We start from the raw sequence: 19,810 nt of genomic DNA on the forward strand, positions 1-19,810 counted from the left end.
ATGGTTCACAGCAGCTTAATTTCCTATGCCAACACCAGCATCAGAATAACAGAGAGCTCATAACCTCGTTTTCAGTTGGTATCAAAATGAATTTAGGATTTTGGTCCGTCTTCCATATCAACAACAAAATTACCAAAGTCTATAAAGAAAAGTTAATTACCATGATATCACCAGCTATGTGAAATGAAACAGATATCTCTGCCTTTGAGTCTGTAAAGTTGTGTACATTGTTAGAGACTTTCATGTCCAGAATAATTTGTAGAAAGATAATGTAATTTTTTTCCTAAAACACAGAAAGAATAGGTGTAATTTCTTTGGAAAGTGACTCGCTGTAGGGAGCACAGAAACCATACAGAGACATCATTTTGGGGGAATTAAAGGAGTAGCGATTTACATTTTATCTCTGTTTCATTCTGAAAACAAAAACATCAAGCCTGGTCTCACACTCAAAAGAAGGCCTACATTTCTATCCAGCAGACCAATCTCAAGATCCACGATGTCTATGAGAAAATTATTAGTAACAGGTGGATGGACAGATGGGGTTAGCTGGCATTCATTTTTAATATAATGAGCATTCCTAGAAGAAAAACTACTTGTGTGTGTATTTTAAACAATGGAGCTACGCATTTTGAAGCTTACTAGGAAAAAATCATGCAACCAGTTCCCCATTACTAATGGCAACTCAGGGACACAAAGGCACCAGGCCACGGGCTCAGCAAATCGTACGGATGAGGACAGAAGTTTGATGTCTACTGTCATATTTCTCCGGACCGCACAGCTCCTGCCCCTGTGCGTGCACTCACAGCACACGTAAATTTGTTCAGACACAGGAAACCTGATATGCACAGACATGCAAAGGTTTTCTCTGATGATAAAGAAACTGGTCTACCTGGTTAAAAGCTGGATAACACTAATATATAAATTATACATGTTACCTAACATCACTTTCATCTTGCTTTTTTTAGACCATTGGACAATGTTTTAGGTTCTATTAGCAAATTTGACTCAGTTGAAAGATAACTGGTTAAGCATACACTCCTAATCGATCACAGCATGAAATGAAAGAGGTTTTAATATTTTCTTTAATTCGGTTGGTTGGTTGGTTTTGTTTGTTTTTAATGTGAACCCATCTTCCATGGTATAATAACAAACCAAGGGTATGTACTCAGTCAGATCCCTGTCTTAAATTGACTGTTTCATAAATTTCTAAACTGCTTTTAAAAGACAAACATAAGTAAATAGTTGTTGCTACTGTATTCCTGCTCATGCTTTGAGACTATAAATTATTTAGGACAAGAACTTCTAAACATCTTTGAACAGAGCTTTCCACTAGAGATAATGAACAAAAACTGTTCAAGTTTTTATTATCAAAGGTTATTAAGATAATTACGTAAAATGAGTAAATACAGCATCAGGCTAAAAGGAAGAAGCAAAACAAATCAAAGATACTTGCCTGGGTAACGAGTGGCTCCAATAGCCTCTCTACTGTGAGAGTCCTGATTTCCAAACTTTTGGGGTCCCATTTCAAAATGATAGGTGATGTTGCAGAAGTCATACTCCCTAGAACAGACAAGATTACACAACATCCGTGAAAATTATTAGTGTAATATCCAAATACTGTATTTAATTTATTTAGCGAATAGCATATACGCTGTTCCTGTTCACATACAAAATACTTCTCCATAATCTTGCCGGTGTTCCTCTACTCCCAAGTACTCCCAGGTGCACCACTGCCACATCCACCGAGTGCTTAAACATTTATAGTCAGAATTTTTTTCCCTCCTATCCCCCTCAAGAATAGATACCCTATCATGCTGCATACATGTTGTATTGGGTGTTTTGGTAGTGGGGGGGGGGCTGCAAAGTGGGCTTTCTGAGAAGAAGCCAGGGGCTGCCCCATGCTGGCCACAGCACAGACCCACCACAGGACACAGCTGAGCCCATCCCCGATGCTGGTGACACCTCTGGGAAAAAACATTGAAGAAATCACAAAACACTGCCTGGTAGTGTGAGGAGTGAGGTAAAGAAAGTGTGAGAAAGAATCCCGCAAACCCCAAAGTTGGAGAAGGAGATGCTCCAGCCACCGGAGCAGAGATTCCCCTGCAGCCCGTGGAGAAGACCATGGTGAAGCTGGTATTTCCCTGCAGCCCATGGAGGACCACCTCGGAGCAGATCTTACTGCAGGCCATGGAGTACCCAACCCCACAGCAGATGGATATGTCCTGAAGGACCCGCATCCCATAGAGAGCACATGTAGGAGCAGGTTTATCCTGAAGGACTGCAGCTCACAGAGAAGACCCACACCGGAGCAGGGGAAAAGTGCGAGGAAGGGGCGACGGAGACAAAGCGTTATAAACTGACTGCAACCCCCATTCCCCGTTCCCCCCGCACCGCTCGGGGTGGGATTGGAGAGGAAGTAGAAGAGTCAGGAACAAAGAAGTTGAGACTTGGAAAAAGTGAGGGTGGGGAAAGGTGGTTCAGATTGTCTTTTTTTTTCCTCACGATCCAACTCTATTTTAATTGACAATAAATTAAATTAATTTTCCCCAAGTCAAGTCTGTTTTGGCCATGATGGTAATTGGTAAATGATCACCCTGTCTTTATCTCCACTTATGAGTTTTTCATCGTATTTTCTCCCCCTTGTCCTGTTGAGGATGGGGAGCGAGAGAGTGGCTTGGTGGGCACTTGACAGCCAGCCAAGGTCAACCCACCAACACACGGATTACAACAAATTCAACAAGCCTCTTCAGCTTTTTGAGTAAAACTTCCCCACTGTATTCAGGATTTCTTAATTTTGCACCAAAAATGGTAGTACTCATTTAAAAACAAAAAGGATTCGCCAGACCATCTTAGGCTTGAAAGCTTAAACAAGGCCTAAAACAAAGGCAACAGCAAGTTGCTGTCATTTTACTTGCCATTTCAGGTTTTCATAAAATTTTCAAGGCAGTTGACTTCATTTTTTAAATTCCAGATACAGAAAAATCCAGCTGTCAGGTTGTAAGAGACATACAATGCACCTCATTGAACTTGAAAGTGATATACATATTTGGTGACAAGCAACACCACATATAAACTAACTTGTCCAGAAAAAAAAGGAGACATAGAAAAAATTGATAAAAAAAATATTCATTTTCAATAATTCTGGTTTAAGTATTTCCCTTTATTTTAAAATTAAAATAAAGAAGTAAAAATCCCATATACCCAGAACACCATGAGAACTCTAGCAGGGAAAGATAAACCAATAATATCATATTATACATTGTGTAAGTGAGATCTAAATCAAGCCCTCTGTATATAATATCCCAAACATTTAAAATTGTTTTCTCCAGAAAACTATGTTTAACTGACAAGCTAATTTCAGCAATAAGAAACCAAAACACAAGTCAGCGAACAAAATCAGAAGTCCAGCTACTGCTTCTTGAACAACAAGCCACTTCATAAACCTTAATTGAATAAGGTACGTGTTCAGTACTTAGCAACACTATCTAGTATGTACAAAATAAGTTCCACTGCTTTATTTAGGAGAATGTCTTGACTAATTACTATCGCTCAAAATTAACAGGCTAGTGAGTCTATGCAAAATTCATTCATAGTCTGCAGAAGATTTTCACTGTGTTACTAGCAGACAACTTAAAATACTTGCTCAGAAAGTGAGGCATATCAGAACTCCCTAATCAATGTATTTATAAATCACATATAAAAACAGCCTCAGCCTTCTCTCATTTGCAAACATTTGGTAGCAGAATTATCTAATAATATCTAGTGTGTGCTAAAATTAGTTATTCAATTTCCACTCTTCTGCAAAAAATCATTAGGCTCCATATTTTACAATGCTGAAAACACCCATACATGTGATTAAAGAAAACTATGAGACAGTTTCTAGTTGCTGTAGACATGGTTAATGCGGGAGCTATCCTCATTTTTCTAACAGACAACGTTTAATCATCTTTCAGAATCTGTTTCTTTTATATATAAAGATGGTTGCTACTCCAGTTGGCCTCTATTCAAAAAGTAAGTTTTAAGTAGACAATTATTCTAGTCAATAATTTATGAGTTATGATACTTTTAAATGTGTCAAATACAGTTTCTTTCTTTTTAATAAGCAGGCTTTTCCTCACTAACTATTAACATGGCTACTCAAACATACACCTCTCATTATACAAAAATATATTCAAAGCAGTAACATAGTCTAAAGCCTACAAAAGCAAACTTATTTCAGTGGACAGCAATCGTACAGGTGACACCAAAGATAACCTGGATGATCAGTTGTTTCAATCACAATACTGCCTCAATTTCAGCCTTTACTAAGAAACAGAAAAAAATATCCTCCAAAATTCAATATGAAAGGGTGAGCAATGCTTTCAACTATAAAGGAAAAGCCTTATTAAAAACCTATAAAAAAGTTTTTCATTTGCAGTAAAATCTACACCACAAAGGCAAGTATGTAAAATTAAAAAGTCAAATTAGTGCATTTTCCTCAACATTTCTCCAGCTGCTGTCACAATAGCAATTTTAAATGACAAAAAACTAAAAAGAAGCTACCTGCCCAAGTGTATGTATATGAATACATGGAAAATTTCCTTCTTACCATTTCTACAGTGATCTTCCTAGACTGAACAGGTGAATGGGGACTGCTCACTTAGATAAAGGAAAGGATGCTAACCATATCTTATGACTATTTGACCAAACATTCCCCAAACAATTAGCTTTAAGTACTCCACTGAAAACATAAATTGCTTCATAGCTTACACCTGGCTTGGGGTTGTGCATTACCTTTGAGGAAGATAACCTGTGTGAGCAGAGGATAATAGCATCCCTTAGCATTTTTCATATAAAGATAAAAGTGTATTATGATAAATAGAAGAAAAAAGTAATAGCCATAAGTAAAAGAGATCTCCTTTCCTATTACCTTCTAGACTAGACTTGTATCCACTGTTTTCTTAAGTAGCTTATTTTTTTTTGCCTTCCCCTGTAGTTTCCAACTCATTGTCATTTTTTAAATTCTCAGCAACATACTTGGAAAACAGTCCATTCTTTCTTCAAAATGTGAAATTAGGTTTCTCATCCAAGTTCCAACCTCTGTAATTTAGAAACATGTACTGATTGTTCTTTGGGGTAAATCTCATCGAATTAAAGTTCACATGGTGTTTTTATCATTGCAGAGTTAAGAAAACATTTTTAGCAGAAAGTTTTAGTGAAACTTAATCTCTGTTGCTCACATATATTATCCACTGGCAGAGTGTGATCATTAAGTCTGAATTTGAAATTTGATATTATTAAATAAGGAAAGTATGTTAATAGCACTGTAATAATACTGCTAAAGAAGTATACAGATGATTGCCATCCTAATCCTGAAACTCACTCCTCATTTTTTCAAGAATGTATTTAAGGAATTCTATTGCCTAACTCTGCTTTTTCCTCCTTGGGCTTGTGCCAAAATATGTCTGTCTCTTGTTTTAAGCTTTTAGTTTTTCATAAATACAGCAACACAGAAATGTCTCTACCCAGTCTGGCAACTATCATTCAATGTGAACATTTGTTTAGGCAGTCTGTCTTCAAAGCCTATCTGTAAAGAAAATAAGTATTTACTTTAGTCAACAAATCATTAGAGTGCATGCCTATATTACAGCCAAATTCCATGTCAGTGGAATTCTTCACTAACATAACAGTCACCAAAAGTCTAACCCCACAACCACCCTTATCACCAACCTTTCCACACAGCAGAGTTTTATTTTTTGGAAACTTCTACAAAACCAAAATATCCTGCATTTGAAATTACTTGTTTATCTATCACACTACAACATACTGTTTTCCTCTACAATCGATCCGCTTTCCTTGCGACTTAAACAGATGTGCATTCTGATGGTCAAAAGCTGCTCACAAGCGACAGTGCATCTCATTTCTATGCTGCAAATTAAATGTAACAGTAAAAATATTTTAACTCTACATGACCAAAAGCAGCATTTGCTGGAGCAAACTGATAATTTTTTTACAAATATAAACATTGCCAGACTAGAACAGGCCTCCAGCAGTTAGTCCAGTTCACATCTGCAATGCAGAATGCTGCAGACATGAAAAACAGATGCTAAACATTTCATACTGTATAAATTAAGAACCCATTCTACCTGATTCATAGCAAATCTGTAGGATTAATCTCGTGGCAAGACTAGATTGGCAATAGTAGCAGCACAAGTCTGTACTTCCAACAGTATATCTGCTACTGGAAGGCAAAAAATCATCTCAATTGGTGAGAAGGAAAGATGTCCAGCAAGGCAGAAAGTCAGTAAGTTGAGAGGAGGCAAAAGGCAAAATAATAATAATTCAGCCCTTGTTTCCAAATACTAAATTTATAATAGCCCTAATACTTCAAGGGATTTATATGGACCATTAAAAAAAAAAAAAAGTACGATTTACAAATGATTCTCCCACATCAATTACCATCTTGGGTTACAGTTCCCATGTCAAAACTCATGGGGCATGGCCACACGTGCTTTAAACCGGCCTGATCTTCCACAGCGGAGAGGCCAGTTCAGATCTTCCTGCATATTTCTATCCTTTGCACTTTGTAACAGTGCTATGAATTCCATCAAGAACATAACCTGGTTGAACACAAACTAATCCTACAGAAGAAAGCCGAGTTTTCAGTTCCCTGCCTGACTTTGGATCCGCATGCACGACAGCACCAGTAACAAACAAAGCTCCGAATCTGGCAGCAGAGGTGAAGGGCAGGACAGGACTGCTTCTTCAGCACCAGCGTGGACACAAACTCATTTAAGATGACTGAGAAACCGAATGTCAAACAGTCTGCGCTTTCTTGGTTTGCATCCCTAGACTGAGAACCATGTCAAAACAAACACCTCTCTACACAGAGACAGACTTATGTGAAGAATATGGAATTCCTTGCAGCAGGATACACAATCTCTTGAGACAGATACAGAAAAATTCTGACTTCGCAGACACGTTTATGTGCTTCAGTGGGAGCTAGAGATCTAAATACTTGAATCGTTATATCCTTGAGTATGCCTACAGAGTATAACAGCGTGACATTAGAGATGCACAAGCTGGCTCTGAATTACCCCGTGTGGGAACAGGGCAGGCTGGAGCACAAGACAAACTAGCTCAGACATCAGAAATACTAGCAATGCACACAGTCCTAGGAACCCCACCACTTGGCTGATCTGGCTGGCAGAGGACTGCAGTGATACCTGGTGGTATACAGAGCTGAGATTCTGCTGTTACCTTACATTTATCTGCAGTATTGAGCAATGCAGACGTACCTTGTGATCTGACCTGAGCAGCGTAAAGTGCCGTTGCAAGAGCTCCGATATTCAAGGGAGCCCGGGAGCCCGGTTTCCAACGTTATTCTCAATCCATTTGCCCATTCTCTGTCTCTACTAATGGAAGAATAAAAGTAGAGACAGAAGGACACAGAGAAGAATGACTGAGTAACAATTGCAAAGAAGGGAAACAAAGGGAAAATGCTAAGAGAACAGAGACTAACAACGAGGAGTAAAAGAGCAATGGAAAAGGGAATAGATAACATCCCTTTCTACAGATAGAAGCACCTATCTTTAGTCAATGACAGCCCAGTACACCCTCCAGCAGGTCTGGCTGAAAGGATCACAGTTGACATGGGCAGTTCCCATCACCCTGCTTTATAAAAAAAAAATAAAAAATAAAAAATAAAAATGGAGCAGGATGGTTTAGAGGAATATCTGTCTCGGCATGTTTGAACAGCAAGTTTTTCACATACTTGTTTATTTTGTTTCATAAATGTGACTCTTCTCTCTTCTTTCCTAGAACTTAGGCAGGAAAAAACAAGCCAAAATAAACCTTTAGGCCCCACTCCCAAGCTTAACCACGCAGAGAATTTTTAATTTGAGCTTTTCTAAGCTCTCAACTTCCTTTTGGATTCACAGCCCTCTCCTCTTCTGCTAACCCTCCACCTCCACGTTGGGTTGAGATTCTGGTCTGGCCTCAAAACCAAAGTTCTTAAATGGAAGCAGCCCATTATGCAAACTCAGACTTCTAGGCAACAAACCATTAAATAAGGAGGAAAAAGGCCTTGACAAGGGGAGGATTACCTTGGTAACAAAGCCAGTGGGACTGTGACCATGTGGTGCCCTGACACAGAAACAGAAAGCTATAAAAAGGCAATGGCTGAGTCATTCACACTTTTCAGTCACATTAACCAGCTCAGTCTTGGAGGCAACTGCCTACACCAAGACCTGACTGAGCCGGAAGGGAAAATTGCCTCCAGAAATCAAAGAGGCCACGAAGAACTCGCAGGGAAGGTGCAAACTGCAGCGTAAGGGTCAGCGTAACAGAAAGGTTCCTCCTACACCCACCCGCCTGACCTCCCTCTTCTACTTTAACTAAAAGCAGTGATAATGCGCTTCAAAATTCTGCGCAAAGCCTAGCGATGTGCAATGTCCAAAATGTTTTTATCTACTGTATGGCTTAGAAAAATAATTCTACTTTCAAGGCTCACATATCTACAGCTACGGATTAACTATCTGTTTGGACTGTCAGTATTGCCCGAGTTGTTCCTGAGGAACGTGGTCCCACAGTGTGGCAGTGGTTGTACAAACCTACACCCTGCTTGGTCCCGCACACCTTTGAGCTGCGTCCAGTCCCTCAGAGGGCCATTTCCAAAGGTTTAGACAAACTATAATATGAATGTGAGGACAATCTGTGGACACTGGGACAAGAAGCTGGAGTACGAATTCAACTCTCGTGTGGAGTTCACTACGCAGAAGATCCTCACTCTAGGAGGATGTTGGATACAGTACCCAATTCTTAGGACAGCTAAAAATCTAATGGTTGGTTCTCCATGAGCAACCTGGTGATTTGGGGAGGGCTATCAGTAGGAAGGATGAAAAATAGGGGGAGATTCACATTTGTTTGCTCTAACAAACATTAGGAGTAGAATTGCTTGATGTGAAAGGTAATTTACTCCAAGATGAGTAAGCAATGAAAATGCTTGAAAGCCATACATTAAGTTCCTATATTCAAATAATTTATCTTGCATTATTCATAAGAACATGCTTTTGTCCACTAAAAAACTTCTACTGTCAAGGTAGGGGAGTTTCTTAAAATGCTTAGTGAAAGTGAAGATTTTAAGGAACCTATACCAAAAGGGAGCCCAGCCGCAGCAAAAGATTGCCAAGTCACTTCTGTACAACCAAAGATTTTTCCACAATTCGCTCTGTATTCACACAGCTCTTCAGTGCCTCCTAATAAAAATCTTCTCACAGACTTCTGGACGTGATCAAAGGCTCTGAGCTCACTGCTGCTGGGATGCTGGTTCACGTAGGGTCATATCGCAAGCCCAGAAAAACCAAATGATTTTAAATCAGGTCCTTGGTGCAGATCTTATGCTCTGCATTCTCTCTCCGTTATATTTCCCCACAAATGACTGCAAATTTCTACATATAGCAAAGTAATACCTGTATAAGACATCTAGATTACTGTAGATATGAACAATTTACATAAATGACCCTCCTTTTTTTAGTATTAAAACCGTAACTTTTCAAAACTTTTTTCAAGTTCTGTTCCTTCTTAAGAAAACATTAATCTTACGTCTTGCAGTAAAACAACAAAAAAAAAACCACAAAAAAAACCACCAAACTTCTATTCACTAAATCTACTTAACCTCTTGTTATTTTTAGTCACAGTATTAAACTGGCACTAGTAATACCAGCGTACATTTTACAAAAGCAGAGGAGTCTTAAGCATCTTTGGTTTAAACTAATACAAAAGCAGAGAAGTCTTAAGCATCTTTGGTTTAAACTAATGCATGTTTGCTCCCCTTGCAACACAGAATTTGTATCTCAAATTCCAACAGTTCTTCAAAAAAAGGTTCTTGAATTTGGCTCTAACCATGACTTTGCAAGCTTCTGCATGTAGGGGTCATCCTTTCGCTGGAAGTATCCCGTTAACAGTTCCTCACACTTGGAAACTACAATTCACCTTACCTCTTGTCGTGGTTTAACCAGCACTCCTCTGTATTTCCCTGCAGCTTTTCTTCAATTCTCCAAAAGAGAACTCTTTATTCCACAGGATCAACCATTGCTACCTTCAAATGAAACAATTTACATTTTTTCCTACGGAGAGTCAAAGCTTTAAGGGGTTTTGCGCTTTTTTTGGTTTGGTTGGCTTTTTAAAGAGATTATTTCCCTGCTAGTTTCATTACAATAGCAATACTGCTAATATCATCTCTAAGCGTCTTTCTCCTTCATTAAGCTTTAAATTATCTAAGTATTAATTATTTTAATTAAGAGGGTTTTGTTCTTGTTCCGACAGATGTGACGCTGTTTTCTTGCACTGAGCAGAATCTTTTAGTTATCTGAACTACAGATACAACCAGCCCAAATCTTGTATAATTTTACTGTGACATACTGGATGACAACAGTCTCCCCTTGCCCTTGTAAGGTCTACAAGTTTCCATACTACGGAGAAGGAGCTGTTCCATTTTCCAACTCCATAATTAACACATTAAACAGGATTGTTTTCAAAGCAAGCCCAGTGGGAGCACAGCTGACATTTGCCTCAGCAATTAATATTAAGGGCCATTAATAACCTTTCTGAACATTCCCCCAACTTCTAGATGCGCATATTGTCTTGTTGGCGGTACACCTGCATTTGTCAAACTGTTCACCAATTGCCTCTGAGAAATTCCTAAAAATCTTAAAAGAAATTTACTATCTAACCTTGTGTTCATTAAATCTGCTCTTTCTTTAAACATCTTAAAGCAAGTTGCTCTATTCCTAGTAAACCCGTTCCAAATAGGCCTCATATTCTGATAGAAGCCACAAATACCATTCCATAATTATTTACCTCTGTTCCACTAATCCAGAAAAAGAACAAAGTAAAAATCTGTAATGATGGAAATAAATTTTAAGAATAAGAACTAAATTGCTTATTCTGCTTGATCTCTTATTAGTGAAACTTTTCCTGATGTTATTCTTATGCTGATGGATGTTTTAAATAAAACACAATGCACAGACAGCCATCCATGATGATACCCCAAAATTTTTCTCTTCCCCAGCTGTGTGTTCACAGGATTTACTGTAGTTCGTTAGTTCAGAAGTACTGAAATACAATGTAGCATAAGAATTACATCACCATTACAGTCTCAAATAAATTAATTTAATTAAAGATAAGAAGGGTCTGTGTTTCCTATTCAGAACAGTCCTTTATTCAAAAAGAAGTAATGCAGACAATCAGAGAACACATACAATTTCTAATGTAAAAGATGACATGCAAAGCCATAACAGTGCAGATGACATATGCTTAATGGAAATAACTTCAAAAAAAAAAAAAAGTAGCTGTTTCTCCCAAAACCTACACACAACTTTAGAAAAATATACTGTAAAGAGAGAGATCAGACCTCCTAACACCTGTCCTCTCTTTAATGTATTATACGTTTGGACTAATTTTGATTTTTCCTTATTTTTCCTTAATATGTGGAGTCCTGAAGACATTCCAAAAAAGTAGGAAAAAAACCCTTGTGTCTTTGCTTAAAATTTGCAGACAGAATGATCTCAGAGTAAGGCTGTCAATTCAACATTAACCTCTCACGAAACAATGGGAAAAGTAGCCACCTGAATCTGTTAATAAAGTATTACACAGCAGTTACAAAATTGCTGTTGCTATCATAGATTTATAGATTTTTAATTAAGAGAACCTAAGAGATTATAAAAATAAAAACCAAGAAGTTAATGTAACAGACTCCTCAATCCAGACCAAGGTATACTAAAATCCAGTGAGTGAAAGCTGAAATTAAACAAGTTCTTAATAGAAATAAACAGCTTTAAAAATATTTTTAAACAGGGAAAACATTTATGGGGAACAATTTACAAGAACCCGACATGGATTTTCCATCACTGCTTATTTTAAATCCAGAACTTCACTGCCTCAGAGGTAAGGATTACTTTAAACAGGACTGACTTCATTACAAGGTACAGTGCATGTTATGCAGGTGATTACACTAATCGCATCTCTTCCTTCCAGCATGCCATTCTGTCAATGTATGAAAACACACTGCTTAAAGTTTTGTAGAGGGAATGCTTGGTTCAACCAAAATATAAAACTATTACTGCATTGCACCTGGAGAAGCTTGCTACTTAACCTCAAATGCATCACGACATTCAAAAAACTTGACAAAACAAAAGCAAAGGATGGGTGGGATCTGGCTTCATTTCAGAAAATTCTGTACAGCCATGTGAACACTTTCAAGGTCATTTTATGGTACCCAACAAATAACTAAGTTTCCAAAGAAGCTGATTCACAAGCTTCAGCAATAACTAAATTCAGCTTTTATTGAACTGAATTCCAGAACCCTTGAACTCTAGCAGTGAACACTCTATGCAATCTACAACATTACTTTCCATTAAGATAAGAAGCATATAGATTTAAGAGTTCCCGCTAATTACAAATGTGCCAGTATGGGTCAGACAGGCCAGTGACATCTAGAGATTTATGTTTCATGGCAACTTAATTCACATGGCTGGAAAGCCACTGGCACTGACTGGCACAATCCACTATTTCTTTAAAACTACCGATAAAATACAGAAAATTATTTGATGTGAAGAATGAACACGGGGTTTGTTTGTTTTAAGCAATGTTCCTCCAGCTTTAGCTAAAGGGATTACTTACAGAAGCGAGAGATGGAAAGATAACAATCTAGTGACACCTGATATTTACGTTATACATACAGAGCAGTAGCATAAAAAGATACTATCACTGTAGCTAATTTCCTAACCATATCACTATTTTAAAGTTTCCTCCTTTATATCTTACAAAGAAAAAAGCCAGTTTTCAAGACAGTAAATTTATTTTATTTGGCTCACATCCACGTCTTTAATAACTTCAGTGTATGTTACCAGCCATCACAATGATACATGAATGTTCTTGGGTTTTACTAGGGTCCTCATAGTAGAATTAAAAAAAACGAAGAAGATAATTCAATAGCAGCAGCAGCATCATTTCTCTTCAGTGAAAAGGCATGGAAAGTATCTAATATCACCATTTGTCCCTGATTGTGGTATGTTCATTCTTTAAGCCTGAGTAGCTTTTTATTTTGTATACTGTATCCAAATATCTAGTCAATAGGTGATTCTCCTGCTCTCACTAATCCATAGCATCCTATCACTTGTTCTGCTGCCATGTACAAAGCACTCTAAGCTTGTCCCTTGTGGCTATTTTGATGTTGTTGTTCGGTTGGTTTTCACTACATGTTTACATCCCACTCTTTAAATTCCCTGTTTGTCTTCACATAATTCCACTGTGCCATGCTATTTTTCTTAAGTAATTCTTATCACTGCAGCTCCAGCTTTCTAATGTCTGAGAGCAGACTAGATGTGGCTGCTTCTAGTCTCTCAGACATTCTATTAATACTCTAGTTTGCAACATGATATCTAAGGTATTATCACCAGTCTGGTTTTTGCTTTCTCTGTAGTACTCATAGCTAAACATTTTTTCCCCACCTCATCCATGAAGGAACCAATCATCCCAAGGACAAATGAGAGTCTACTACTTCTATTATTTCCCTATTCATACATTTCATGACTTATTCATTCCTTTTTGTCCGAGATGTAACTGTGTTGCCCTCTTAGCATTAACTTGGGAGTCCAAGCCAACATTACCTGCAACACCTGCAGAATGTAAATGGCCTTTGAATAATATTGTGCTTTTCAAAGACCCACAATCATTTTTTCAAAAACAATTATTTCCTCTGACTTGTGTTATTAACCAACATCTGAAATACAGGGGAAAAAAAACAACCAACCAAAAAAAAAAACCAAACCAAACCATAGTGGCAAACCAAGTTTGCAATTTATTAGTTTTTGTCAGTCAATTGTCATACATATGGACATTATTTATACTACCTAGAACTTCTTCAGTCACTGTTCTAGAAATCTTTAGAAAAATCTTCTTTTAAAACTAGCTGCTGAAATCTATGATATGACCACAGGTGAACACAAGACAGTTCCAATAAAATTAGTAGCCAGTCTAGGCTACATCTGCAATTGCTAACAGATTGAGAGAATTTCTCAGATTCATCACTGTTACTGCAATTGGGCCCTACATCAACCATTACTTTGAGCCAGATCTACTTGTAGCTTTTCTTTCAATTAAGCTAACCAAAAAAACTACAAGGGCTTTGAATTAGTAAAACTAGATTTTATTAGAACACAGCTTGGCCATTACAATAAAAAAAATTCAGAAAAGGAGAATCAAAATGAAAGGGCTTTATGAACAATTGTATCTCCTTTCTACTGTGTCCTTCCAGGATAGATCTTTTCCTTTGGTCTTGTTCTCAGGTCTAGCACTTTGTAGAGGCTTGTTGGGTAGGAACATATTTTACTATGTCTTTGATAGCCTGAAAAAGTCCATTTCCAACACTGTTATAACACACCTTCTTGGGTGTCTATTCATTACTTCTTAAGAAGGCATCAGGTTTCTGGTAATGCTACAGGTTCCAGACTTGCTTCTGTATCTCACACTGCCTTCTTGATCCACCATACACTTATAATTCAAACTAACTATAGATGATCCAAGCCTTATTATTTTCCTTTACTTTCATGCCCTTTCCCCCTCCTCTTATGTTTCTGAGAAACCTAGCTACTAACAATAAATTAACTGATCTCAGGACTGAGTACAACTTCTACTCAAGTGCAAAATGCCAGCCCACATAATCTGATCATTTAGCTGTTTCTCCCTTTCTCCTTCTTTCCAACCAAAGAAAAAACACAGAGCAGAATTGCTTTGAAGTTCTTAAAATGACTATGAAAAAGATAGATTAAATTTAACTTTGAAAAAAGTAAAGTGATAAACACCAGGAAAAAGGACCAGGATCCTGATTACATACATAACGATGGACTCTGAATTGGTTATTAATACCCAGGAATGCAATCTGTAAATTATAATAGCTTTATGTAAATACCAGCTTAACATAGAGTAGCAACCAAAAATAAAGCGAGGAATTATTCTGAAAGGGAAAGAGAACAAAACAGAACACACCGTTATGCCATTATAAATCCATATCATGAATACTATTTGGCCATCACTTTTCTACAAAGGATATTGCAGAAATGAGACATACAGTGGCAACAAGGATGATCAAGGACTTCGGGGAACAACTAAATAGATTAAAAATCTTCATTATGCAGAAGACTGAATACAATATAGCCAACAAACCCTGAAATATCATGGATGAAGTGAAACAATCTGCTGCTTTTGTCTTCTTCAATGAAAAAAAAGAAAGAAGGTGTCAAATAAAAAACCTACATGTTAAGTTATCAGCAAAGGTTTTGGAACTCCTTGTTATAGGGCACTACAGATGCTAGAAGTTCACATCAGCTCATAAATTAACTCAATAAATTCATGAAAGGGAAAGGAAGGGGAAAAAAAAAAACAACACAAAACAAAACTGAAAAACCCTAACAGATTGACCTGAAGCCCCCAAGCTGCAGGCTGTCTGAGGCTTGGAGGGTAGTCCAGCAAAGTATAATAAGAATAAAAGATTGGACCAACTTTTTGGAGTGAGATAAATCTACCCCCTTTCCTCTTCTTGTGTAACAAAATAACCAGGGCACGCAGTGCCAAGCTGTTACAGCAGGAATAGCTTTGCCCTGACAAGGCAGATCAGGAATCGAGTAACCCAGTAGATAGTGAGGGTAAACACAGAGATGACAGCTCCAATTTGCCTTTCAAGCATGAGCAGCTTCATTTACTAAAAGAGGTGCATAGAGGAATCATTCAGCTTAGCACACGGGCACTCAAGAAAATGACTTCATATCATAGATCTACAATGTTCCTGGAAGTGAGGAATCAGTACTGAGAATGACAGCCACAGAGAATAACTCAAGTGTTGAACTGGTGGTGACACTTTCTTCTTCGGTATCTAAAAGGCAGAGATAAAGTGGTACTGCTTTCAATGCCTCTCACACCACTAGAAGTCAAGAGGGAGGCTGAGACAACACTCTATGGGCTATTGGTGCCAAAAGAGATAGAAAACACATGAGAGACAATATATACAAAGACCATGTAGATGTATACATGGCCTATTTATTAGGCTAAACAAGGACCCTATTCTTTGTCTTGTCCATACAGGTAACACACATCCCCTTCTCTCTGCTGTGCTTTGTTTCAGCAACAAAATATAACGACTACTCGCTAGTCCATCTCAGGTTTATCAGCTCCTTACTATCACTTTAGTTTGACAGTAAAATGTCATATTCAAATACTCACATTTTTTTCTGCACTTCTTCCCTTCTCTCATCCCATGAGAGAAGGACCCTTTTAAAGGACCCTTAATAGTTCATGCATTCTCAAAAGAAGCAATATAGGTTTAAATCCTCTATATTACTTTTAATCCATTATGATCTTGCACAATTACTTAATGGTAAGATAATAGCTAATGAGAAAATTCAAAAGAAAGTGAACTCATTTCAAGAAATAGGATTCTATTTAACAGAATTTAATTACTTCCTTAGGTCACAGAAAGGAACTCAAACATTCATACCAGCAATTAAATTTTTTTAAAATAATAAGGGCAAACTCCTCTGCAACCAGATATTATTAAGAAAATACTTTCCTTTTGAAACATTCTTTTTTTTCCTTTTCTGTCTATCATGGATAGAGAAGTATCCAACTACAGTATTTGAAAATAATATAATAGTACTGTTCAATATCTTCATCAATGACATAGACAGTGGGATCGAGTGCACCCTCAGCAAGTTTGCAGATGACACCAAGCTGAGCAGTGCGGTTGACACACCTGAGGGACGGGATGCCATCCAGAGGGACCTGGACAAGCTGGAGAAGTGGGCCCACGTGAACCTCATCAGGTTCAACAAGGCCAAGTGCAAGGTCCTGCACATGGGTCGGGGCAACCCCCAGTATCGATACAGGCTGGGGGATGAAGGGATTGAGAGCAGCCCTGCCGAGAAGGACTGGGGGGTACTGGGGGACGAAAAGCTGGACGTGACCCGGCAATGTGCGCTCACAGCCCAGAAAGCCAACCCTGTCCTGGGCTACAACATCAAAAGCAGGGTGGCCAGCAGGTCGAGGGAGGGGATTTTCCCCTCTGCTCCGCTCTGGTGAGAGCCCACCTGCAGTACTGCCTCCAGCTCTGGGGTCCTCAGCACAGGAGAGACATGGACCTGCTGGAGCAGGTCCAGAGGAGGGACACAAAAATCATCCGAGGACTGGAACACCTCTGCTATGAGGACAGGCTGAGAGAGTTGGGGTTGTTCAGCCTGGAGAAGAGAAGGCTCTGGGGATACCTTACTGCAGCCTTCCAGCACCTAAAGGGGGCTTATAAGAAAGATGGGGACAGACTTTTTAGCAAAGCCTATAGTGTTAGGACAAGGAGTAATGGTTTTAAACTTAAAAGAAGGTAGATTCAGACTAGATATAAGGAAGAAATGTTCTACGATGAGGGTGGTGAGGCACTGGCACAGGTTGCCCAGAGAAGTGGTCGATGCCCCATCCCTGGAAACATTCCAGGTCAGGCTGGACCGGGCTCGGAGCAACCTGATCGAGTTGAAGATGTCCCTGCTCATGGCAGGGGTTTGGACTAGATGACTTTTAAAGGTCCCTTCCAACTCAAACTATTCTACGATTCTATGATTCTGTAACCTGGCAAATCAAAATAGATGCCTTAGCAATAAATATTCCACTTCATTTCTGGATGACTCTTGCAATTGTCTTTCATCTACTGTAACGTTACATTGCTTTTCTTCAAATATGGAATTATTGCCAAATTAACCCCCCAATTTTTTTTAATAAACTGTTTCACAAGTATACGGCACTTTTTTCTACAATTTAACTCTAAAAAGTCCTAACATATAAAATACACTATAATCAAAAATATATCAGTAAACTACTACTGTTCTAATTTTTCCAGCACAAAAAAAACCATTTTTAAACTCTCACAGTGGGGGATAAGTTAATAATCTATGAGGTCATATTATGAAACCTTATCAAATTAACCCAAGCTTTCCTGTTTCTATTTTCTTTCATGCTGTTAAACTGCTTACATGCTTAATTGCTACTAAGAAAAAATAGCTTGTGCAATGCCCAGATAACTTACCAGCTCCAGCTTCGTTACAAAAAGGACTGAAGTATAAATGCCAGAAAAATGACGACAAAAGAAATCCTTCCATCCCTTTCTTTTTATTTCTCTTTTTTGTTATCTCTTGGGACAGCATCTACGACATTAAAAATTTTCCAAGAACAGAAGCATCAGAAATTTACTGGTTCTTAACCCATTTTGTTATTTATATTGTTCCATTAGAACCACTTCTTCAGCTTCCCCTAGAAATTCATAGTGAATTTGAAATATTGAACCTTCCTTAACTTTGAAATTCCTTGTTGTATAAGAGCTAGATATGAATTTTGGAACATCACCACACATTTGGCATCATAAGGAAACTTTTGAGCACGGACTGGTAACCTCTGATGAAATTTTGGGAGAATAAATTAGTTATATGTAATTTCACTAGTTTACTGCAAGTAAGCAAAGTAAATTAAAATATTAACTGAAGATAAACCTTAGCTATGTAAGCCTTGCAACAATATAATGCATCACAACAAAGAGCACATTTAATCAAATCCATAAATGAAACTAAACTATTAACATACGCAAAATTAAAGCCATGTTATACAATATATTACTGAATGATACAAAAATGATACAAAATGTTAATGGTACAGAAATGTACCATTATCTTGCCTAACTCTATGCAGCAAAATTTGTTTACAGAAACACAGGTTTGTAATCTGTAACTACATGGGGCAATTTAAGGTAGTATTTGCTAAAAATTAAAATACTGGAAATAAGATTTATGGGCCAGGGTCTTTTGCCAGGAATATCACAGAAATACATAAGTGTGCATTATTTTAAATTGAGTTAGACAACTCAACTTACTTATTCTTTTTCCTACCAAAAGAATAATAAAAAGTAAAAATTACAAAGAGGAAAAGCTTAACATTTTATTTCTATTGCCACTGAAATATCATATTCAAAGCCTTAGTTCAAGAAGATCAAATAATGCCCTTATGGTAAATATCTCACATTATCAGACATCTTGATAGCACTTATTTGGGAAGGCTGGCATTATTTATGACATGTCCTAGTCTTTCCTCCATTTGTACTCAGCTCAGGACAAAAAGAGCATTGCCTCTGAGAATATGATGACCTCAAGGGAACAGATCTTCACCATTCATCTTCACTTTTATGGTTAACAATGTCACCTTTTGCAATTTCTATACAATTCTCTTCAGATTGGGAGCCACAAACTTCCCTCTTTTTATTAAGATTTTTGTTGCTACAAATTTCGTTTAGAAACACGGTATTCATGCCTGAGAAGAAAGCATGAAATCAAAAGAGATTACTTTGTAGAATTAATTTTGATCCTGTCATCAGTGAGACAAGTGCCTAAGAGGGAAGAAAAATGACAATTTCTTAAATGTTCTTGATACAATCAATGTCCTAATCACCACTGCTGTGTCTTACTTTCATTCAGACTTATCTATCTATCTTCTATAGTTCCACTCTCTTAGAATGCCTTAAGATAATCTGTGTCATTTTACCAGCAAGTAACAGAGGAATGAAAAGTAGCTGAGCTTATCCTGGCCAGATAAAAGCCATACCCTGTAAGGACCCAGCTACTTCTAGTTCCATTAAAATAAACTTAATGAATTTAAATGTAACATTTTCAGAATAAGATTTGCACACAGTTGACCTTGCTCTCTGAAACAACCTTTTACACCATCCTATTTGAATCACATAAATTGT

At 37.7% G+C, this 19,810-nt stretch overlaps 1 protein-coding gene across 2 annotated transcripts in view; it reads right to left on the reverse strand.

The window, feature by feature from the left end:
* CTNNA2 (catenin alpha 2) overlaps positions 1–19,810 on the reverse strand; it is a 514,224-nt gene that overhangs the window by 453,456 nt on the left and 40,958 nt on the right. For both annotated transcript variants that reach the window (XM_069796531.1, XM_069796522.1), the window contains exon 2: positions 1,454–1,560. In XM_069796531.1, the coding sequence (XP_069652632.1) occupies positions 1,454–1,555 (102 nt within the window). In that variant the 5' untranslated portion in view covers positions 1,556–1,560. The remainder of the gene's footprint in view (positions 1–1,453; positions 1,561–19,810) is intronic.

Source organism: Haliaeetus albicilla, chromosome 1, assembly GCF_947461875.1.
Source record: "Haliaeetus albicilla chromosome 1, bHalAlb1.1, whole genome shotgun sequence".
Taxonomy (NCBI): domain Eukaryota; kingdom Metazoa; phylum Chordata; class Aves; order Accipitriformes; family Accipitridae; genus Haliaeetus; species Haliaeetus albicilla.